General features: G+C 53.3%; 1 protein-coding gene across 4 annotated transcripts; it reads left to right on the plus strand.

Annotated features, from left to right (window-relative positions):
• The first annotated feature begins 1,148 nt into the window (after nucleotides 1-1,148).
• ACSBG2 (acyl-CoA synthetase bubblegum family member 2) lies at nucleotides 1,149-18,832 on the plus strand. Of its 4 annotated transcripts, none has more exons than XM_039700452.1 (15): nucleotides 1,149-1,202; nucleotides 5,692-5,821; nucleotides 7,817-7,896; nucleotides 8,427-8,671; nucleotides 9,949-10,037; nucleotides 10,687-10,807; nucleotides 11,252-11,332; nucleotides 11,884-12,033; nucleotides 12,522-12,698; nucleotides 13,255-13,436; nucleotides 13,747-13,980; nucleotides 15,005-15,222; nucleotides 16,320-16,459; nucleotides 17,319-17,565; nucleotides 18,110-18,832. In XM_039700452.1, exons 2-15 carry the CDS (start codon nucleotides 5,721-5,723, stop codon nucleotides 18,220-18,222), a joined length of 2,178 nt encoding a protein of 725 aa, XP_039556386.1. In that variant the 5' UTR covers nucleotides 1,149-1,202; nucleotides 5,692-5,720; the 3' UTR covers nucleotides 18,223-18,832. The 4 variants fall into 4 exon arrangements, with proteins under 4 accessions (XP_039556386.1, XP_039556387.1, XP_039556383.1 ...); XM_039700453.1 differs by lacking the exon at nucleotides 1,149-1,202 and adding an exon at nucleotides 2,895-3,048; XM_039700449.1 differs by lacking the exon at nucleotides 1,149-1,202 and adding an exon at nucleotides 5,170-5,417.
• Nucleotides 18,833-19,774: the final 942 nt, after the last annotated feature.

A 19,774-nucleotide genomic window follows, 5' to 3' on the forward strand; every position in this document is an offset into this window, starting at 1 on the left:
GAATCATTAAGGCTGGAAAGGAGCTCTAAGACCATCAAAGCCAACTCTCAGCCTGTGGTCACCACTAAACCATGTTCCCAAGTGGCACATCCATGTGTTTTTTTAATTTCTCCAGGGACTGTGACTCCACCACAGCCCATTCCAATGATTTGCAACCTTTTCCATGAAGAATTTTCCCCTGATGTCCAACATAAACGTCCCCTGGCGCAGCTGGAGGCCGTTTCCTCTTGTCCTATTGAATCTTGCCCTTATTTTGGGGGAAAACAGCTTTCAGGAGGATTCAAAGTTTTCCTCTCTTCTCCAAAAACTTCTGCTGGATCGTCCCACACCAGCATAGCACCCCAGATGGTCCAGGTGTCCGGCAGAGCCCATTCCTGGTGGAACAGCCCATTCCTTGTGTTGGGCACAGCCCATTCCCTGTGTCCGGCACAGCCCGATCCCGGTGTTGGGCACAGCCCGATCCCGGTGTTGGACACAGCCCATTCCCGGTGTTGGGCACAGCCCGATCCCGGTGTCCGGCACAGCCCATTCCTTGTGTTGGACACAGCCCGATCCCGGTGTTGGGCACAGCCCGATCCCGGTGTTGGACACAGCCCATTCCCGGTGTTGGACACAGCCCATTCCCGGTGTTGGGCACAGCCCATTCCCGGTGTCCGGCACAGCCCATTCCCGGTGTTGGACACAGCCCGATCCCGGTGTTGGGCACAGCCCATTCCCGGTGTCCGACACAGCCCATTCCCGGTGTTGGGCACAGCCCGATCCCGGTGTTGGACACAGCCCATTCCCGGTGTTGGGCACAGCCCATTCCCGGTGTTGGGCACAGCCCATTCCCGGTGTTGGGCACAGCCCATTCCCGGTGTTGGACACAGCCCATTCCCGGTGTTGGACACAGCCCATTCCCGGTGTCCCGGACGCCGCGCCGGTCACTGACCGCGGGTAACCCGCGCCGGGGAGGGGGCGTGGTCTCGGCGTTATTGACAGCCGCCTCCTCCAATCGCGCGGCGATGCGTCTCTCCCCAGCACAGGGGGCGTGGCTTCACCTCTGCCCACCACCATCTTACCCAATAGGGTGTTTCAAAAGCACGGAGTGGGCGGCGCAGAGGGGTGCTGGCCACGCCCCCCGCGCGAGCGCCGTTAAAGCCGCCGCCCGGCGGCGCGCGGGCGCTGCTGAGGGGCCGCGCGCGCTCCCGCCGGGCCCGGAGGTAACGCGCGGTCCTAAAGGCCGGCCCGGCCGGGGCTGAGGGCGGGACGGGGCTCCCGGCTCCACGCAGCCCCTCTGGGCGTCCCCAGCCACTCCCGGGGCGTGGGGGGTGCCCGCCCGCCGCGGGGGGCTCGCTGTGGGGCTCACCCTCCCGGCAAATGCTTCTGGTGGTGTCCCGTTTGTGGGTGGGCGTGCGGACAGCGAGGGGGGGAAATTCTTGGTGGTTTTGGTAAAATGAACACAGGGTGGGGTGGAGGGGGCAGGAGGTGCTCTGAGGAGAAGGGATGTCCCTTCCCCTGCGCTGCCCGGGAACCCATCGTGAGGGGCCGTGAGGGGTCCTGGCTGAGAACCTGGGATCCTCTGGGGTGACTGAGAGTTTGGGGTGCTCTGAGATGTCCTGAGAGTTTGGGACGCTCCACGAGGTGAGCTGGGAGTTTGGGATGCTCTGAGGTGACCTGGGAGTTGCGAAAGCTCTGTGAGGTGACCTGAGGGATCGGGGATGCTCCATGAGGTGACCTGAGTGTTTGGGGGTGCTCTGAGGTGACCTGAGAGGTGGGAATGCCTCATGGAGTGACCTGAGAGGTGGGAATGCCACATGGAGTGACCTGAGAGGTGGGAATGCCTCATGGAGTGACCTGAGAGGTGGGAATGCTCCATGAAGTGTCTTGAGAGGTGGGAAGGCTCAGAGAGGTGGCTTTGGGATGCTCCGTGAGGTGATTTGGAATTCTGGGGTGCCCTGAGTGCCCACAGTGCTCGGGACGCTCCTGTGCCGGCTCCCAGCCCCGCTGTGATCCCTGGGGACACAAAGCCACATGTGGGAGCCGGCAGGAATACAGAAAACACAGGAAATTTATAGTACAGGCACACAGAAAATACAGCCCTGATCTTCCCTGCTGGGCCTTTCCCCGCTGTGTGGGGAAGCAGCAGCTCAGGGAGGAGAGCTCGGCTGGGTGGGTCCCAGTGCTGGGAATTCACCTGAGACAAACATCCCTGGAGAGGCGAGGAGCCTGTCACTCTTCATCCTAACAGAGGCTGAAGTTGCTTTTCTTCCTATTTTCTGCACTCCAGCATCAGAAGGGCATGGGGCAGCTGCCCATCACCTGCGGTCAGTGACAAAACCTTCAGTGCTCAGGAAGCTTTTATCGCCGCCTCTCCTAAAAACTTGAGTTTATCTAAGAGGAAGAAGTGTGAGTTGCTCAGCTTTTGTTCCCTCACTTAGTGACTCTTTAAAGGAACAAAAAGTTTCGGTTTTGATGGTGATGTGGTAATTGCCTGGAGCTGCTCTGGACGGGAGCAGAGCGGATGTGGTGCCTGTACCGGTTAAAAGAAATCCGCCGCAGGAAGCCGAGCGGGGCCGTGCTGGAAAATGTCAAGTGGTTGATAACGTCCTCGGTAATTTGAATTTGAATTGATGTTGTTGAAGCTCTGTGTGTGTTTTAGGTAAAGGTGTGTCCAAAGCCTATTGGAAGTGGAAATTCCACTCCTACCCCCTTCACTTGTCACAAGTTTGCACTTTCCTCAGGCCTTTATTTTGGTTTGTCAGTGAAGTGGTTCCGAAGAATCACCCCATTTCCAGTTCTTCTGGGTCAGGTGCTCCCTCCAAGCAGAACGCGTTTTTATTGAAATTATGGAATATGTCAGACAGGCTTAATTAAAAGGGAGGTTTCTTCCCGCAGGTTTTTTGGGAGTGTGTCCTCCGTGTTCCTGAGCACTGTGGAACATCACGGTGTGCTCACCTCAGGGAACAGCGTGGGGTGGGAGCGTTTGCTGTCCAGGAGCTACACCTGGCTCTGGTGAACCGTGGAATGGAAAGGACCTTAAAGATCATTCCGTCCTAACCCTGGAACGTGTGTATTTACCAGCGGCTGTGTTTGTAACCCAGCATCAGGGAGGGAAGGCCCGAGCTGCAGGGCTGAGCAAAGCTGGGGAGGGGCTCTATATACTGAGAAATATTGGCTTTTAACCTGAACTTGTTGGATAAATTGCATGTCTGGTTTGGGAAGCTGCACAGATTGCACTTCAGCTCATGTGTGAGTGTACCCCGGGTTGTGCACAGTGAGAGCAGAATTCGGGGGGCTCCACTGGGAAGAGCTTTTCCCTCTTGGGTGATGCAGAAAGCCTGCCATGGAAATGAAACTGAGCGGGATGGAACAGCTCTGCTGTGAGGGAAGGATGAGAGAAATGGGATTGTTCAAGCTTGGGGTGATCTTACTGTGGCATTCCAGAACCTGAAGGGAGCCTGCAAGAAAATGAGACAGAGAGAGTTTGAAAGGACTGGAGTGCCAGGACACAGGGAATGGCTTCCACTGGCAGAGGGCAGGGATAGATCAGGTATTCGTAGGAAGTACTTCCCTGGGAGGGTGGGCACAGGGTGCCCAGAGCAGCTGTGGCTGCCCCTGGATCCCTGGCAGTGCCCAAGGCCAGGCTGGACAGGGCTGGGAGCAGCCTGGGACAGTGGGAGGTGTCCCTGCCATGGCAGGGGTGCCACTGGATGAGCTTTGAGGTCCCTTCCCACCAAAACCACTCTGGGATGCCACAATTCCCTGGCAGCAGGAGTGAGGACACCTCACCCCACCACTCTGGGATGCCACGATTCCCTGGCAGCAGGAGTGAGGACACCTCACCCTTTCCCTTGAAACTTATTGCTGCACTAAGGCACAGTTGGCAAGAGAAACGCTGTAATTGGTGCAGAGGGCAGAGCTTCCCTCAGGGGTGCCCTGAACCCCTCGTTGTGGGGTGCTGGGAAGGGAAAGTGGGAGCAGCATTGCGAAAGGGGGTCAGGAGTGATGGCAGCCATCCCTCCTGGGCTCCTCTGGGGTTTTCCTTGAGCAAGACAGGCCCTGCGGACAGCTCGGGTGGCACCGTGGGTGGGTTTGGGCTGCTCCGGGTTGGGCAGGGGAACGAGCACCGGGCCGGGCAGGGGAGGAATGAGCTCCGGGCCAGGCAGGGGAACGAGCACCAGGCTGGGCAGGAGGAGCAGCTCCAGGTCTGAGTGGCTGCTCCGAGCACGGGGCTGCAGCTCCAGCACCATCTCCTCCCACTGCCAAAGAGCCTCTGCTGCCACCCGTCCCTCCTGGGCTCCTCTGGGGTTTTCCTTGAGCAAGACAGGCCCTGCGGACAGCTCGGGTGGCACCGTGGGTGGGTTTGGGCTGCTCCGGGTTGGGCAGGGGAACGAGCACCGGGCCGGGCAGGGGAGGAATGAGCTCCGGGCCAGGCAGGGGAACGAGCACCAGGCTGGGCAGGAGGAGCAGCTCCAGGTCTGAGTGGCTGCTCCGAGCACGGGGCTGCAGCTCCAGCACCATCTCCTCCCACTGCCAAAGAGCCTCTCTGGCGTTCCAGCCCACGGCGGGTGTGCGGCAGCGCCTGCCAGTTATCCGAGCGCTTCAGAGCTGGGTTTTTTTCCGACATCCCCCTCTCGCTGCTCATGAATTAAACTATTTCTGGCGACTCGCGGGCTGTAGCGGAGCGTGGCGTGAGCAGCAACGTGTCCTTGTGCAGATGAGTAAGCGGAAAGGGGGATGTCCCTGAGCTGTGCCTGGCGTGGCTTTCCCCTCCCGCTAAAGGCAGGAGGCTGCAGCGTGCTGGGTCGGATTTGTGACATAAAAGACTTTTTCGTAAAAAGACTTTCCTGTTCCTCATGCAGGCGAACATGCATCACACGATTTAAATGTGTCTGTGTAATGCAGGTACAAAATAGCAGCCTGAAATCCACTTCTTAGAGAGATCAAGGATAATGGGATTCATCTCCAATCAGCTTGAAATCCCTTGAAACAATTAAAGCTCAGCCTGGCTACTCATAAGCACCAAGGGCTTTTGACGAGTGTAAACCTTAAATAAGATCAGCGTTTAGAAAACACTTCTTTTAACCGATGAAATCCCCCAAGACAAAGTGCTGAAAGCAGCGTGGGAGCCACCAAAAAAAAAAAAAAATCCCAAAAACCCAGCTGCAAAACGGTTATTTTGATGCGAACAGGCTGACTGTGAGGTGTGCCGGGGCTGTGTCCCCCAGAGGGAGCCGAAACCCCCGCTGTGCCACCGGGGCAGGCGTGGGGCAGAGCCTCCTTAAGAGGCGGCGGTGTGGGGTGACGAGCCGCTTCCAATTGCGAGGCAGCAGCACATGACATAAGATGCTCCAGATCTGCCTCCTGGGCGCTAGTTTAAAAATAAAGGATATTGCACGTCGGGCTCGGAGCGGCTGCGGGAGCGGCGATGCGCGGTGAGGCTGCAGGGATGGCGGGGGCTGCGAGCCCAGCTTTGGGACAGCTTTTGGGGCAAAAGGGAGCGTGGAATTCAAACGGTTCGGCTCGGGGAGCTGTGGGTGTCTGTTCTGCTGTGGGGTTCTGCAATGCCCGCTGTCAGAATTTCCTGTTGTTTGGTGCAAATGCAGCAGGCTCGAGCTCTTCGGGGTTGCCTCGCTCACGTCAGTGGAGCTGCTTTGCTTTGCTGTGACGTGTGGCTGTATTTTAATTTTTCCAACCTGTTTTTCGCAGGGACAGTGCTGTGTGAGTCAGACGCCAGGATGGCACTTGCAGAACCAGTCTCCGTGGCTTATTGCAATTCAGCTCTTCAAGGGAGCTGTGAGGTGGCAGGGGAAGATGTGCTGCTCAACTCTTCACCCAGGTTGGTCTAATTTAGGATTTTATTTGGGATCTATTTGTCTATTTAGGATTTTATTTACCCTGTTGTGAGCTGTACATAAAATTGTATTCTACCATGCTTACTTTGATTAATTAAAATGATTTTGGAAGAGCCCTGCCTCCGCAGAGAACAGCTCATGTGCAGTACCTACACTGATCTCAAACTCCTGCTGGTAAGAGGCTGCTTAGATTTATAGACTAAAGAGCAGATTAGGGTCTGTATCTCACCACAGCATAATGGGATCTAGCTAACTAAAACATCTTCACCTGAATTTTTTGGGGCTGCACTGAACTACATGTTGTAAGGGGAAGAGAAAGATGACTTGATTGACTGTGAGGGGAATAGCTGGGGCTTTTCTGCTCATATTACTGGGTCATTTGCATGCTTTGATCATAAAATCTGATGGAGAAATGGTGCAGAACTATTGCAACTGAGGATTAATTTGTGCTGAAAAATGTTCTCAATAATGAGGAGGGAGCATGGAGGTGGGAACATCTCATAATCCCCTTGGGGAAAATAAAGAAATTATTTACTCAGCCCTGGTTGCTGGCTTGCAGATTAGTTCAGAGAAGCAGTTCTGCTTTAGAGCAGGACATGTGATCAGCCATGTCAGATCTTCCCTGGGCCTTGAACCTCCTCATGCCCAAAGCAGTCATAGCTGTGCCCTAGAAATTCAGAATATATGTAGATTAGAGGGAAGAGATTTCCCCTTACCCTGAAATTCACACAGTGCCCTTGCTGGTTGTCGTGTAGAAAGGAAGTAAAAGGTGGAACTTGGTGGGAGCCCTGCCTGGCTCAGGCTGAGGAGTTTGTGTGAGCCCAGAGGAGCTCTCTCTGTGTGCAGGGTGATGTGATGGGCACAGTCAGGGCTCCTTTCTGCCCAAAGCTGCCCCTCCAGTGCTGGGGTTATTGTGATGTCAGGGCCCTTCTGGAAGAGCCTGGGCTTGGTGCTGCAGCTGCTGCTGTTGAGAAGGGAAAACACCAGCCTGGAGGAACAACACTGAGTGATGGGCTGAGGCAAAGGGCCTGGTAGGGCCAGGCAGGATGGAAAGTTTGGGTCTCTGCAGTGAAACCTTAACTCAGCTAAAACTCAGACATCCATGGTCCTGGCAGGGCATTGCCCATGGCAGGGAACAAAGCAGCAGCTGCCTGCTTGGAGGGTGGGATTCCCAAATCTCACTGGGTCTGGCTTCCAGCTCCTGCTCTCAAGTGGGACATGAGCCTTGATTGTCCCTCACCCTCCTCACTGGGGCTGTGAGACAGTCCAGCTTGGAAAGGGATGGAGTAAGAACAGTTTTGCAAGCAGGCAAGTGGTGCTTCACCAGCTTCTGCAGGGCTGAAAGTGAAAGGACAGCTCAGCTGGGAGGAGTGGCTGAAGCACACGGGGATGAGCCTGTTTCTGTTTCTTCCCAAGCATCTGGTGGGAGCCCTGGTTTTAATAGGAATACCTAAGAACAAGATTTCCTGTTGAATCAATTTCCTGCTCTTTTGCAGGAAATCTCCGTGGGTTTCCCCATGGGGTGACTCCAGAGTGTCCCCAGGGCCTCCCCTGTTGTTGGACTCACATATTGCAAACAGGAGATGAGTTCCAGACCCAAGTGTCCCTTCCTGCCCCCCTTCTCCTCCTCCTCCCAGCTGCAGACTCTTTATTCCAGGCACCTGGAGCAGCCTTTAGGAATTAAATGATGGCTGTTTTTAGGATGATGTTTATGCATTCTTCTGCAGCTTGTCTGCAATGAAAGCTGCAATTAGGACAAGACTTGTGTTCAAAACCAGCACAGGCAGAGCTTGAATACTTGGAGGGAGCTGTTCCATTGCTGGGGCCATGCAGGGCAGTGAATTAATAAAGTCACCTGCAGAACATCAGGAATCACTCTGACATCCAAGGGCTGAGTGACATGAAGGGATGGAGCAAAGCTGCCTGTGGCAGGCAGCCCTCAGTGTTCTCATCCAGGGATAATTCCTTTTGCCTTGCAGAACTGCTGAGCCACACAACAGCGAGCCAGGGGAAGATTCCAAGATGGAGAGATATCAGGTGAACTCACTCGGTCCCAAAGGTGAGTGGATGAAGTTTGGGGACTGTGGGGTGCCTGAAATTATTATTGCAATGAGAGAGGGATTTGTCAAACCATGACAATGGAAGAAGCAGCTCAGGTTGTAGGATGGGTTGTGCAGAAGTGTCTGGAATTCAGACTTCAAAACACAGCTGTGCTTCAAGGGTTAAATAAGCAGTGTTAGTGCCTAGTGCTCATCTACCAGGTACCAGTGTCCTGCTTTCAGTCCTCCTTAAAAGAACAAAAAATTAAAAATAGCAGAGTATAAGATGCAGGAAACTTTTACCTTACCAGTACAAGAGCCTTAGGGCAGCAGAGCAGGTTAGAGGGGATGTAAGTGGAAAATGTTGAGGCTTCTAGTCTAAAATACTGGGGCTCACATGGCAAAATTGCAATGAAGAAAGGGTCATAAAAGGGATGTGGGAGGGGGTGTAACAACATTTGCTTTCATGTGCTTGAGACTTGTATGTGTATTGCTGTTATGGCAGCAGGAAAATTGTAAATCTAAGATGCTGAACACTTTCCTTTCAAAGCAGACTTCTCCTCTCCTGGCTCCAGTGTGTGGACAACACGTTGTGATGGGGAGGTCAGGCTGAGGATGGAGGAGCAGGGCCCTGGCAGCGAGGCCCCAAGGACTGTGCACCAGCTCTTTCAGGAAAGTGTCAACAAGTACAGTGACTATTACGCCCTTGCATCCAAAAAAGATGGCAGGTGGATGAAGCTGACGTATAAGATGTACTATGATGAGTGCTGGAAAGCAGCCAAAAGCTTTCTGAAGGTAAGAGTTTTCTCTTTGGCATATTCACAGAATCCTAAAAACAGCATGGTTTGGGTTGGAAGGGTCCTTAGAGCCCATCCAGTGCCACCCCTGCCATGGCAGGGACACCTCCCACTGTCCCAGGCTGCTCCCAGCCCTGTCCAGCCTGGCCTTGGGCACTGCCAGGGATCCAGGGCCAGCCACAGCTGCTCTGGGCACCCCAAGCCAGGGCCTGCCCACCCTGCCAGGGAACAATTCCTGCCCAGTATCTAAGTCTCTCTTCTTTTAATTTAAAACTTGTTCTCCCTCTTCCTGCCACTGTGTCAGAACAAAACAAATGAAACTCTGTGTCAAAACAAAACAAAGGCAAGTTTAATGTTCACTCATTTAAGTGCTGGAATGGCTGCAGTCAAGTCTGTCTTAAATCTGCAAATTCCTTGAGTGCAGATGAATCTTACAGTGACAGGGAAATACCTGAACATGCTATGGATACCTTGGTATTTCATTTTTTTGACAGTTGCTTCCACATTTAACCAAGAAAAAAAGTATGTAAGGAAACGTTTCAACTGAGATGTTTGAGATGTGTGGCAAACCTGGAGTCTGCCCCTCCAGAGGCTTGGAAAGGTTCATCTTTCTAAGAAAAAAAGGGATGCTTACAAGCCAGACCTAAGTGTCCCACATGGCCCAGCCTTTTGATTGTGCTGCTGGGATTAGGAGACTTGGAGACAGAAACCAACACCTGTTTTTACTGTTGGGATCAGGTCTTATCTCTTCAAGTTAAGGCCAGCCTGGTTTTACTCCTGTGCTGGGATCTTCCACTCTGGGACAAAACCAGAGTCTGGCTGAGGGAGTTAAACACTGGGACTCCAAGAGCTGGAATTTCATAGCCAGGTGTGACTGCCACTGGAGCTTTGCTCTGGCCATTATTGACGTCTGACATTCCCAGCTTGTACCAAATGTCCCAGGAGGTGTTGTCTGACTTCACCTCTCACCTCCTGACTCCCATCCCAAGGGGAACTGGTGACTCCCTGGACTGCAGGTTTATATTCCTGTGAGTGAATTCAGTGAGCCTGTCTTTCCAAGGGCAGAGCTCAGCAAATCCCTGTTTTCCTGCCCACTTACAGTGGGACAGTGCTGTGAAACTTTCCCTGGTTCCATCCTGGCTCCTGGGGAGTTTTTCAGTGTAAGAACTTGAACTCTTCCCTCAGTGCTGTGCTCCCAGCAGAGATCTGCAAATGATCCCTGGGCTCTGTCCAGAGGAGAAGGCAGGCTGCTGTAATGCCATCTCTTGTTTACAGCTGGGGCTGGAGCGTTTCCATGGAGTGGGCATCCTGGGGTTTAATTCTGCTGAGTGGTTCATTGCTGACATTGGAGCCATCCTTGCAGGGTAAGACTCTTGTTTCTTGCCATGAATTTTACTTTGGCAGGCAGAGAGTGACTGCAGTATTCACATGAGAAGCAGGTTTTGATTAAAACCCCAGTAAAACAAACAAAAAACACCCCAAACCCGATTGCTTAGATTTGGATTTAAGGTAGATAGGAGTTGAACTATTTCATAATGAATCAATGAGACAAAAATTAACTACTTTCTTTTAGCCAGCTGCTTCTCTCAAAATAAGATGACCAGTAGGTTAATCTAAAAGCATTCTTATGTACACAGTAATTAAGGAAATACCAGAGAATCCCATGGCTGGATTGTGATATCTGCCTTCCACATGAGATATTTTGGTCCCTTGAACCACTCTTGACATTTCCCATGCCCCAGAACAGAATCTTTCCTCTTGGAATTAAGCTCTCCCCTTTTTGTTGTCATTTTTTGGGATATTGTTCTTAAAGTTTTTTCTCTGAAATTTGCCAGCAACTCTGCTTGTCCTCTAACTCTGTTCTGCTTTTCTGTTCTGCTTTTTCACTGTCCCCTTTTTGTTGTCATTTTATGGGATATTGTTCTTAAAGTTTTTTTCTCTGAAATTTGCCAGGAACTCTGCTTGTCCTCTAACTCTGTTCTGCTTTTCTGTTCTGCTTTTTCCCTTTTCCAGGGGATTTGCTGTTGGGATCTACACTACAAACTCTCCTGAGGCCTGTCATTATGTAGCAGAGAACTGCAGTGCCAACGTTATAGTGGTGGAAAACCATAAACAGCTGCAGAAAATCTTAGAAGTAATTATGTGTTTTAAATGGCTGGGGGTTACAGCAACCTGTTGACAGATGTGGTAAAATGCTGTGGGAGGGCATTGCCTGAGGGGAGTGCTGGGTCTGAGAGCAGAGGTGAATTCCTTGGTGTGCTCCCTGCTCCAGCCAGGCGAGCTGTCACTGGCACTGTGTCTCACAAGAGGTTAAGTGCTTTCACTTCTTAAAAGCCTTGGGCTTAAAACAGAAGAAGCCAAAATGAACAACTGAGCATCCTCTAGGTTGTCTGGCACCATCCCAGCTCAAATTATGGCTGTTTCTAGTGAGGCAAACCCATTCTTTCAGAGCACAGATGGGATTCTCTTGGCTTTACATAAAGTGACAAATCTGAGGAGTGTGCATAGTGGGGTTACAGGGGTCTAAAAGGGACAAGCAGCATTTGCTTCTTCTCACAAATCTCCCTTCTTAACACAGATTGAACACAGACTACCTCATCTGAAGGGCATTGTACAATATGGGGAGGAGATCAAAGAGAAGAGACCAAATCTGTACTCGGTAAGTCCTGGGTTTCTTCACAGCTTCTAAGTGCTGGTTGTGTTCAGCTGATGGCTGCAAGTACTGTCACCTGCCCTGGGGCCTTGAACATCTGGTGGGTGACATCCCTGTCCATGGCAGGGCCTTGGAATGAGATGATCTTTAAGGTCCCTTCCAAGCCAAACCAGCCTGGGGTTGTGTGACTGATCCCCTGAGCTGCTGTTGGCTGTGGTGGGCAGGAGGTGTCTGCTGTTGTTGTGTCTGCTCTTGCTGTTGTGCAACCTGGATAATCCATGTTGTAAGGGGGCTGCTGACCTTTGGCAGACACCTTGGGCCCCACAATTATTCCAGGGATTTGCTACAGAGCTGTAAAGCTGCTGGGGGTGGTTCTGTCTCCTTTCTGCTTCTCCGTGTCAGCCAGGAAACACTGTGGGGTGACAGTGTGGGCTTACAGCCTCTTCCAGAGGTCTGGACAGGGAGAACAGCTTCCTTCTCTTGGTGTGTAGCAAAGAGTTTCATTTTTCCTGTGGGTGATACCTTACAAAGGGACTGAGCTCTTCTGTTCTCTGCAGTGGAGGGAGTTCATGGAGCTGGGCAGGGATGTTCCGGACTCGCAGCTCCACGAGATCATCGCGTCCCAGAAACCCAACCAGTGCTGCACCCTCATCTACACCTCGGGCACCACGGGGCAGCCCAAGGGTGTCATGCTCAGCCACGACAACGTGAGTGCCCAGTGCCACCCCGGGGGTGCTGAGGGAGGGACCCTGAGCTGGGAAGGACCCCCAGGGATGCTCAGGGCAGCCCCTGGCCCTGCACAGCCACCCCAACAGCCCCACCCTGAGCAGCCCTGGCAGCGCTGGCCAAACGCTCCTGGAGCTCTGGCAGCCTTGGGGCCGGGACCATTCCCTGGGCAGCCTGGGCAGTGCCAGCACCCTCGGGGGCAAGAGCCTTGCCCTGAGCTCCATGCCAAGCCCTGCCACAGCTCCAGCCCTTCCTGGGCTCCTGGCCCTGTCCCAGAGCAGAGCTCAGCCCCTGCCCCTCTGCCTCCCCTGGGCAGGAGCTGCAGCCCCCAGGAGCCTCCCCTCAGCCTCCTGTGCTCCAGCTGAACGAGCCAAGTGCTGCTGTTGAGATCCCAGGCTGCTGTAGCTGTGTTGTGCCTGGTGTGTTGTGTGTGTCCCTGCTCTGAAGCCCCTGTGGGTTCCTGTTGCAGCTGACGTGGACAGCGGTGGTGGCCGCGCGCTCCATCATGCTGAGTGATGCCCACGACAGGCAGGAGGAGGTGGTCAGCTACCTGCCCCTCAGCCACATTGCTGCACAAATGTGTGACATTTGGGCAGCCATGGCCTTCGGAGTGCAAGTTTACTTTGCCCGACCAGATGCATTGAAGGTAAAAAAAATAAGATAATAAACTTATACTCATCCACCTGCTTGAGCTGGGGTGGGTGCTTGAAACAAGGCTGTGATATCTCGTGGTTCTGTCAGCTTTCCTGACTGGGTTTGCTTTTCCCACTGACCAGCTGCCCCTGTTGGTTTGACTGGGCCTGACCTTCACCTTTTGACTCAGTCACAAACTGGGAGAAGCTGACCCAGCACTTCAGAACTGGGATCTGCTGAGCTCTTACCTGACACCTGGTGCCACATCAAGAACTGGTTGAGCAACAGCCTCGTGTTTGCTCTGCCCACATTGCACCATGGCCCCAGCTAAACCTGGGTCCTGAGTAAAGGATTCTTGGGTCAATGCTGGCACTGAAAGCATCAACCCTTGCTCCCTTCCCAGTTCCCACTGAAATGCCTCAGGGGTTCCTTTTCTTGGTGGTGCTGCAAAAAACAAACAATTCCGCAAAACTGATGGCAGACTCCCAAGTTTTTGTTAGTGACCAGTACTGACCTGAAGTCTGCAGTGAATCACTTCTAAAAACTGCATTAAATCCTGCTTCTCTCAGGGCAGCTTGGTGGAGACCCTGCGAGAAGTGAGGCCAACTGCTTTTTTGGGAGTTCCTCGTGTCTGGGAAAAAATGGAAGAGAAAATGAGATCTGTGGGCATGAAAGCCTCTGCGCTCCGAAGGAAAGTGGCAGCGTGGGCCAAGGGCGTGGGGCTGCAGACCAACCTCAAGAGGATGAATGGGTAATTATGAGCTACATTTCGGGGATGCTGATGAGCTTTAGGAGAACTTTCCTGTCAGATCAGGGGTTTTATTCCATCCAGGGGTTATATTCCATCCAGGATTAGATCTCCTGTGACAGACCAGTGTCATGTGGACTTGATGGGGAGCAGCAAGAGCTGGAGGGGGAAATAATCCATTATTTAACTGAATGAACTGAAGCAGGATAAAGATAAAAGAAGGGAGGGGAGGAGCTCTGTATTTTTTATGAACTGAAGCAGGATGAAGATGAGAGGAAGGGGAGGAGTCATGTGTGCCATTTTCCTGGTGCAGGTGCTCCGAGGAGCCGGTGAATTTCCGCCTGGCCAGGCAGCTGGTGTACAGGAAGGTGCGCAAGGCCATCGGGCTGGACCGCTGCACCAAGTGCTACACGGGGGCTGCTCCCATCACCAGAGAGACCCTGGAATTCTTTCTGAGCCTGAACATTCTCGTGCTGGAGCTCTATGGGATGAGTGAGAGCTCTGGGCCTCACACGGTCTCCCTACCTTACGCCTTCAGGCTCGGCAGGTGAGCGCCTTCCTGGGAGCAGAGGGAGGCTGCTAGGTTCTTTTTCTCTGGCCAGGCCTTATGAACCTTCAAAAGGGAACCTAACACACCCAAGGATAGCTTAGCTATTACCTTTGGAGGCAAAATAATGAGCAGGATGGCTTCTGCTGCAGTGTTAGAAACAAAAAGGTTTAATAAAAGGCAAAAAAACAAACAGAAAAACTCGAGCCAGGTACAGTGGTCTGCCCCTGGTATAAACACCTTCACAAAAGCCTCTTAGTTCTTTTGTTCTCCTCTTTTCTACCTGATGGGCCAAGCGAGACTTTTTGGCTTCTATCCAGTTAGATGACCCCGAGTTTTTGGTGAAGCCTCTGGAGTCCTATGAGGTGGCTTTTCACCTAATCCTTGAGAGAAACTTCTGGGCTTCTTTCCTTTTTTAGGGAACAAAGGCTAGCTTTGCCACTCTGTCATTAGGGGGCACTCTCCTACACTCCTACAGGAGGGCACATCCATCTCCTGCTGCAGCTCATCCCCAGAGCCTTGCTGCCACTAAAAGGTCACTGGGGAGCCATGTCACAGGTGAAGAGATCTGCCAAGGGCAGCAGCAGCAGGGATATGTGAAATTACCTTGGCTGGGCTCTGTGGGAGCTGGGAAGAAGTGAGGGGCTGGTGGGATGAAGGAAAAGTTGGCAACTCCAACCTACCCTTGGCTTTAATGGCAAATGACTAAAGGGTGCAGGGTGTCTTTGAACAGCTTGTTCAGTCTGCACAGTGAAAGTTTGCTGCCAAGGACATAAATCTGCTCATTCAAAGCTCAGGTGTTGAGAACAATGAGTGCAAAGCAGCAGGTGTGTGAGCACTGATCTCTGCAATAACAACTCTTTCTGCAGCTGCCCTTACACGAGCAGATGCCATTAAAGCTCCTTGCTGGAGCTGTTGAGCTAAAAAGCTGCTGGGCTTTGCTCAAACCCTTCAGCTTGAGAGGTGCTGCTGTAACTTCTGCTTGAATTCAGTCTAAAATAAATGAATCCTTGCTCTGTTTCAGCTGTGGGAAGGAGCTGGCAGGGTGCCACACCCTGATCCATAAACCAGACAAGGATGGCATTGGGGAGATCTGCTTCTCAGGAAGGCACATCTTCATGGGCTACCTGAACATGGAGGACAAAACCAAAGAAGCCATCGATGAGGATGGCTGGCTGCACTCAGGGGACCTGGGCAAGCATGACAAGGATGGATTCCTCTTCATCACAGGCAGAATTAAAGGTAACACATCACCTTTATCTTGATGTTGTGCAGTGCTATGGAATCAGTGAGTTGTTGATGTTGGGAAAGACCCCATGGAGCCCAACTGTTCCCTCAGCACTGCCAAGGCCACCATAACCCATGTCCCCACTTGCCCCATCTTTTAAGTCCCTCCAGGGATGGAGGGGACTCCACCACTGCCCTGGGCAGCCTGTTTCAATGCTGAACAGTGAAGAAATTTTTCCCAATATCCAACTTAAACCTCCTCTGGTACAGGGGACACTCTGCTGGTTGTGTGGTTGTGACTTGCACAGAAGAATATCCAAATCCTTCTCCTCCTGAGTTTCCACTTGGATGTGGCTGCAGGGTGTCCTGCCCTGTGGTGGGAGGAGAGGGGCAGGCTCTGGAGCCAGGGTGTGTTTGTGGAGTGAGGGAGAAGCCCTCTGATTTCAGCACCAGTGCAGTCAGTGCTTTGTGAGCTTGTTTAACCAGCAGCTCCCTCAGTTTCAGGAGCTTTGCTGGGTGACCTCCAAGGAAAACAGCAGCTTAACACTGTTGTGCAAGTGCCTTGTAGCAATGTGGCTCTTGGGACAGAGTTTGAGCAACTCCAGACAAAACCAAAGTCACTCAAGCCTTCAGCCCTCAAGAGGGAGAGGTGCTCATGTGAGGGCAGCTCTGAGGAGCAGGAGATTGAGCAGGGGGGCTCCCCTCTGCTCTGCAGCACACAGGAACCTTCTTTCACTTCAATTTCAATAATTTGGGTGCCAACTTAGGAGCCTTGGAGGCCTGGATCTGTGCCAAGGGGCTCACCTGCACTGCCAGGCTGCAAACACCATGGAGCACCAAGGCTGGGCTCTGTGTGAGCAGCTCCTGCTCCTCCCTCCAGGCCTGCTGCAGTCAGGGGAGCAGCACTGGGGCTGGAAAAGCCCTTTAGGATCACTGAGTGCAGCACCCCCAGGGCCATCACTAAACCTCATCCCCAAGTGCCATATCCTCACATTTTGGAGCTCTGCTGACACAGACTCACTCTTTGATCCAGTAAAGGAGCAGTGGAGTTGTTGCAGATTGTGGGAAGGGGAGAAGCTCTGAGCATTAATCAGGATTTGATTGTTTTCCAGAGCTCATCATCACAGCAGGAGGTGAGAACATTCCTCCTATTCCAATTGAGGATGCTGTCAAGAGTGCTGTTCCCATCATCAGCAACGCCATGTTGGTTGGAGACAAAGCCAAATTCCTTTCTATGCTCCTGACACTAAAGGTAATGGCAAACAGGGTGGGGGTGCACCACCTGTGCTGCTGAATCTCATTAATTCCAGGCAGGAAGAGTTGTTACACATTTTTAGTGTCTTGTGGAGGCAGGAGCCCAGAGCACAAGTGGCTGTAGCTGAGCTGCCAAGAGCAGCTGAAAGCACAGAGTTGTCACTTGTTCAGACCATCAGGCCCTGCTGTTGTTCAGGGCAGCTTTTTCTGTGCCACAGAGGGCAGGAAGAAACAAGGAAAAGACCCAAAAGTGAGGCTTGAAAAGAAAACTCTTCTGCTCTCCTCACCTGTTTCAGTCTCTCCCAGAGCAGTGTGTGGGAGGTGAAAAGCTGTCAGGGATTTCTTTGTCAGACTCTGGCTTTAAACTCCGGCAGGACACAGCCCTGGTGGCCTGTGCTGACTGTCAGAGTGGGAATTGCTCCTCAGTGAGACCGAGGCCAACAGCCTTGGCCTGGGGCAGGAGAGCTGAGCCCTGGGAGTGGCCCTGCTGCACTTGCCATGCCTGAGTGCTGTGTGTGACTCCAGGACTGCTGCTGCACAGTGAAGGGAAGAGAATTGTGCTCCAGAAAACGTCTGGAAAACAGTGATTAACTTTGGATAGCACAGGAGGAATTTGGCAGATGAGCTGTGTACCCTGCTGGCTCCTGAGCAGGCAGAGACCTGAGGGGGTTTATCTGTGTTTTGTCCCAATTTTCCACTGGCAGCCAGGGGTTGGAAGAGAGCTGAGGGGCTGCTGGGGATCAGTGGGGAAGGGACCCAGGAGCTGCCCCAGGGCAGCATCCAGGGCTGGAGGCTCCTTGGTGCAGGGGCCTCGGGTGCTCAGCACTGCTCAGTTTCCTGTGGTGGCTGTCCTGCAGTGTGTGGTGAATGCAGACACGGGCGAGCCCGGAGATGACCTCACTCCAGAAGCTCTGGAATTCTGTCAGAAGCTGGGCAGCAAGGCCACCAAGGTCTCAGAAATCATCAGCAGCAAAGACAAGGCCATCTACACTGCCATCCAGAAAGGGATCTCTGCTGTCAATGAGGGAGCCGTGTCCAATGCCCAGAAAGTCCAGAAGTGGGCCCTGCTGGAGAAGGACTTCTCCATTTTTGGTGGAGAGCTTGGTGAGTGCTGGGGGGGTGTCTGGGGCTTGCCCCCTTCCCTGGTATTGAACACAACACAACCACGACCCCCAGTGCACAGAGCTGCCCCCAGCCTTTCCTCACTGTGGCTTTTCCATGAGGCACTTTGGGGTGGGATGGACTGGGGTGAATTCCCACTTCTGCCCAGCAGCACTGAGTGGAGCAGCACTTACCCTCGTGCTGTGGTGCCTCTTGCAGAGTTATGGAACATCCTGAGCTGGGAGGGACCCTCAGGGATGGTCAGTGCAGCCCCTGTCCTGCACAGACACCCCAACAATCCCACCCTGAGCATCCCTGAAAGCTCCTGGAGCTCTGGCAGCCTTGGGAGCATTCCCTGGGCAGCCTGGGCAGTGCCCAGCACCCCTGGGTGCTGCTGTGCTGCTTTGGCTCACAGGAGAGGGACATTCCATTAAACCCAAAGGGAAGTTTAGCACCAGTCACTGTTCCCTGTTGTGCCTCTCCCCTCCAGCCCTGCTGCTGCTCCCAGTGCTGCCCTCCCCACTAACCCCGTGCTGGTTCCCCACAGGCCCCACCATGAAGCTGAAGAGGCCGGCGGTGGTTCAGAAGTACCGGGACCAAATCGCTCAGTTTTACACGGACACCGCCATCCCCTTGGGGGAGCCCTCGGCCCGGCCCTAGAGCCTGCACTGGAGCCGGCCCCGAGGACACTCCCAGCTGCCCGGGAAGGATTCCCTGGATCCTGGTGAAATAAAGAAGCTCAGCCTTCAGGCAGCCCCTCGGCGTCGCTTTGCTGTCCCTGTCCTGCCCTGCAGTGTGGTGAGCGTGGTCCTGCCCATGTTCTCCTGTGTCTTGTGTCCCATGCTGAGATATCCCAAATATCTCAACTTTGTATTTTTTATTTCCGTTTTTATAAGGGCGATACAATGTTTACCTTAAATCCATGTGACTTGTTACGTTCTAACCAAAGTTTTCTTTTCCTGAGATGAATGTAAAACAGGAGCTGCAAATCAGGAGCTGCCCTTTTTCTGCTAAGGGAGAAAGGCAGATTTCATTTTCCAGCAGTGTCCTCACTCCCTGCTGCACGTTTCCCTGCATGCTGATGGCATCCAGATAATTTTAAATCTCCTTCCCCACAAACTATTCCTGTCTGAGATGACAAATGCTGTGTGACTACACACAGCAGTGGAGGTGGAACCTCACATGAACTGGGCTTGTCTGTGCAATATTTTGAGTTTGTTTTACCTTTATGAGTTGTAATGAAGCCATAAATTGTATTGTTGAAGTTGTATCCATGGCTGGTATTCTGAGAAGTGATTTACTCCAGGGATTATTTATAAGGCTGTGTACAATGTGTGAATCTGTGTTTTACAATCCAGGAACGTTGTAGTGTCTGAAATGAGCTCCAGAGTGGAGGCTGGGTGGGCTGAGGCTTGGGGAATGGTGCTGGGAGCCCAGGTTGGTTCTGCTGAGGGTCTGTGACCTGGTTCTGCTGAGCTGTGAGGGTGCTCCATGCTGAGCTCACTGCCTGGAGCACACAGCCTCCCTCTGCAGCTCCTGGTGCTCCCTGCAGGGCTTTTCCCAGGCTCTGCAGGCCCAGCAGCTGCAGGAGTGCCCGTGAGTGGCTCACTGCACACACCAACCCTGACCTGAGCAGGGCACAGCAGCCCAGCTCTGATCCCAGCTCCATTTCCCATGGAAAGGAGGAGCTCTGGGAGGAGTGGGGGCAGTGTCACAGCAGGGTGGGCTCAGGGGGCTTCAACCCAGAACTGTCTCTGTGCTGGGGCAGTGGAATTCCAGTGCCTGGTGGAAGGGTGGGGATGCACTGCTGGAACTGCAGCTCCCCCTGTGCCAGCGGTGCTGAGCTGGCTGGAATTGCTGTGCCCAAGTGTAATAAACTGCTCTGTTTGTGTCTCTGAACTCTCACTCCTTGCTGGGATGGAGCAGCCCCGGGGCTGGGGTGGGTTTGCCTCAGGCAGGGAGAGCTGAGCCTGCCTGGGCCAGGCTGGGGCTGGAGCTGCTCCCTGGGCAGCCAGGGACAGGGACACCGCCTCAGGGGCAGGGGGGGACAGTGCCAGGGCAATGCCCTTGTGCCAGGGCAGCAGTGGGGACCCCTCAAATCCCATGGGAGCTGCCCCAGGCAAAGCCCTGCTCCCCGGGCAGGGACCGCTGATGGGTTACAGGACATTGGGGCCACCCCCTGCTTAAAACAATTCCCTTTTCCTTGGCTTTT

The sequence above is a fragment of the Passer montanus genome, unplaced genomic scaffold, assembly GCF_014805655.1.
Source record: "Passer montanus isolate IOZ18808 unplaced genomic scaffold, ASM1480565v1 scaffold140, whole genome shotgun sequence".
NCBI lineage: Eukaryota > Metazoa > Chordata > Aves > Passeriformes > Passeridae > Passer > Passer montanus.